The following is a 3,147-nucleotide window of genomic DNA, read 5'->3' as shown; positions in this document are numbered from 1 at the left end:
AGGAATGCCTCCCATAGCTGAAATATTTCACAGAAATGTTGCCAGAGAAATCATTCTTAAGGAATTCAGAGATACAAGACACACAGGAGCTGTGCAAATTTCCACTCACACTTAAATAATGCCCTCTGTTCCCACTGCTGTTCCAGCAATGGGAGTGTCTGCCAATCTTTCTGAAGGACAGTATCTTTATGTAAAACCTTTTAATAACCTCAGGATTTTTGCTTCCTGAAAAAATCTGTCCTCATCATTCCTATGCAGAAGCAATAACTACTGTAAACATTTACTGAGTTACCTGGATGTTGCTTGAGCATTTGCTGACACAGAGCCAAGATACAGATGAAACCACAGAAGTTTCTGGTATTACTGAGTCTGGAATTAGGCTTTTCAGCAAACGAGTATTCACTGTATCAGCTGGAAAACAAACAATTTAAAATAAGATGACGCTCATGAAGCAGGTTCTTCAATATGGTTCTGCAGCTTTGCTCAAAATTCCCTCTAGACAAGCTTATTCAGCACTTCACTGCTTAAAGAGCACACACGAATCTAGTGGGGACTTACCTACACCTTGAAATGATGAGAAATACTCCTTTCCAGCTTATAGAAAATGGAATATTGAGTATTTCAATATTGAAACAGCTTCATATTCTTGGCAAGGCAACCAAAAATAACACAAACTTCTGGTAATACTAAACAACTAATTCCTCAGCAAGAGTATATGACTATAAGCCAAGCATCAGCAGATCAGTGTTCTGGAGAGAACCTAGTGATTTAAATCAAGAAAAGCACAACACTACTCGCATAATGGAGAAAGAATCCTGTATGCTCCTCTTGTGTTGGAAGGGAAAGTTTAGGGTTTTTTTCTCTGAGTATTTCATTATTTAGAGGTACAAATGGTGGCCACCATGTCTAAGAAAGCAGCATGAGAGCTGCACTCACAATGCTGAATTGATTGTTAGGACAGCATTTTAATTTGAGCAAGTTTCACTAAAACAACAGGTCAGTTTGTTCAATTATTTTGATCTTGGGTAAAAGGAACCTACACAAACAGTTACAACAAAGAAAAGACAATGTCACTTTCAGCCTTTCAGACACCTGCAACTCTGGAAAAAGGAAATAAGCTTTTCAAAAAATATTTGTAACAAGTAATCATATTTTTAGGATACCACCCCCCTGTAGCAAGAACTGAGGTTATTTTTAATGAGAACTCAGGAATTATACCCATGCATCTCAGAAAGATGAATTTTACGCTAAAGTACCTAACAATACAGTCCCCATAAACACGTTATCTCAAGCAGGTTTGATCAGAGGGGAAAAAAAAAAGTCATTCACAGAAGATACATTAACAGTATATAAACATTTACCAAGTTTGCCACTGAGTGCTGCATTTAGCAACACATCAAATGCCTCAGGGGGTAACCCTCTTTGCAGGGCAATGCTTTCCACAGTAGCCAAGTGTCTCTGCAGAGCACTATTCCTTTTCAGTGAGATGTGGTCTTGAACTAGGGGAAAAAAACAAAACAAAACAAAACAGGACAAACAAGGATGAAACAAGTTCTGAATCGAAAATGAACCATTTAAAACTTCTCTGAATTGCCCCTACATCTATCCTTTTCTGTTGGGTTCATTACGTAGTAACAGAAAGGGAAAATCTTTTCAAGCTCGGGCAGCTGACCTGAAAACTGCTCTTACCTTTTGCAAAGTAGCTCAAAGCTGGCTCAAGGGAGTCTTGCTTGCTATTAGCTTCCTGGTCATTGAGAGATTGATGATCCTGGACACTTTTTTCAGGGTCAATTGTCCCCCCTTTCCGCCAGGCAGAGAGATCAGACTGGCTTTTCTGGCGATCTTGCAGAGGCTGCTTTGGGGTCCCAGAACCCTTTTTGCGCTGCATCTTTTCAGACTCCCAGCTGAGACTGAAGAATTTTACTCATTTGTCACATGGGTTCCAATCCTTCATTACAGAGAAGCAAGAAAATAGATAAACCTCCAACAGCTGAAGAACATCAAAGAGCCAATTCCCTGCAAGAACAGAACAGATTTTACAGGGATTCCGCATAACGTAACAGGGTAACTTCAGAGGAAGTTATTTAGAGCCACCTGCCCCCCAAAAGGTCATACAATATACTCAGAAGGTGCACAGACAACAAGGTATCAAAACTCCATTCTTTCTTTGATTCAAAAAAGGGAAGAAAACAAATCACAGGTAAAAGTGAACACAAACTCCTTTCAACTGTAAATGATACAATAACATTTCATATAGTGTTTTGACCCAAACCCTAATGTAATCAGAAAGTTGGCAAAACACAATCCACAATTTTCTTCTGAGTTTATTCTGTACATCTCAGTTTCATCACCTGTATTGCATATGTCAATGTAAACAGTCAACAGGCCATGCTTTCCTTGCAATGTACAGATTTTAGATGATCATAACACTTATTTCCCTATTTTACAAAAATTAGATTCTTCTTCAACCTTTCTACATAACAGCTAAGATTGAAAAAAAATACATATTTTTGGTAAACTTCCCAGTAAACAGAAGAGCTACCAACACTGCAGAACCACCCAGCCCTGCGTGAAACACAGCCATGAAAAGCAGCATTTTATTCCTCAGTATGCTGAAAAGATCAACCTTTTACCCAGAAAATGTGAAATTTTGCTACAACTTCCTGGATTTGTTAGAGTATAATGCATGTCCCTGGATTGCTGGAGCCTATCCTTTTGCTGCCAAGCTTTCCCAACACAATAATCCAGAATGTTTTTCAACTCATACTCCCTCTTCAGCTCACACTTAAGATGTTAGAATCATCCCTATTTTCCTATAGGTTTGTCATTTCCCTGTGCAGCATACCAGGAAGCAGAGTGAGCCAACAGCCCTCAGTTACCACGCTCTGGAGTACAGCAACAGCTTTCCCATGGACTCCTTGGCACCTGCTCCACCTGGTTTTAGAGGGGTTTATTTAGTTTCCTTTTGTCTTGCAGGATTTCTGCCAGAAAGGTTTGGTGGGGACGAGCGCGTCACCAGACTTTAAAGCAGAACTAGCAGGCAGGCTGTAACACCAGTTCTTACTAACAGCGAGCCCACCACCGCACAGCTCTTCAGTCCTAGGCTGTTCCACAGGGATACTCGGCACGAACAGCCCGTCCCCTCCT

The 3,147-nt window shown here is 40.3% G+C and overlaps 1 protein-coding gene across 1 annotated transcript in view; it reads right to left on the bottom strand.

Annotated features, from left to right (window-relative positions):
* The window catches only part of CENPI (centromere protein I), a 13,428-nt gene extending 11,540 nt beyond the window's left edge, over window positions 1-1,888 (bottom strand). The window contains exons 1-3 of the mRNA XM_010016691.1: window positions 1,690-1,888; window positions 1,362-1,499; window positions 293-411 (exon numbers count right to left, since the gene is read on the bottom strand). Of these exons, the coding sequence (XP_010014993.1) occupies window positions 293-411; window positions 1,362-1,499; window positions 1,690-1,888 (456 nt within the window). The remainder of the gene's footprint in view (window positions 1-292; window positions 412-1,361; window positions 1,500-1,689) is intronic.
* Between the last annotated feature and the right edge of the window lie 1,259 nt (window positions 1,889-3,147).

Source organism: Nestor notabilis, unplaced genomic scaffold, assembly GCF_000696875.1.
Source record: "Nestor notabilis isolate BGI_N333 unplaced genomic scaffold, ASM69687v1 scaffold1876, whole genome shotgun sequence".
Classification (NCBI taxonomy): Eukaryota; Metazoa; Chordata; class Aves; order Psittaciformes; family Psittacidae; genus Nestor; species Nestor notabilis.
The sequence above is the reverse complement of the archived record's forward strand: the minus strand, read 5'-3'. Positions and strand labels throughout refer to the sequence as shown.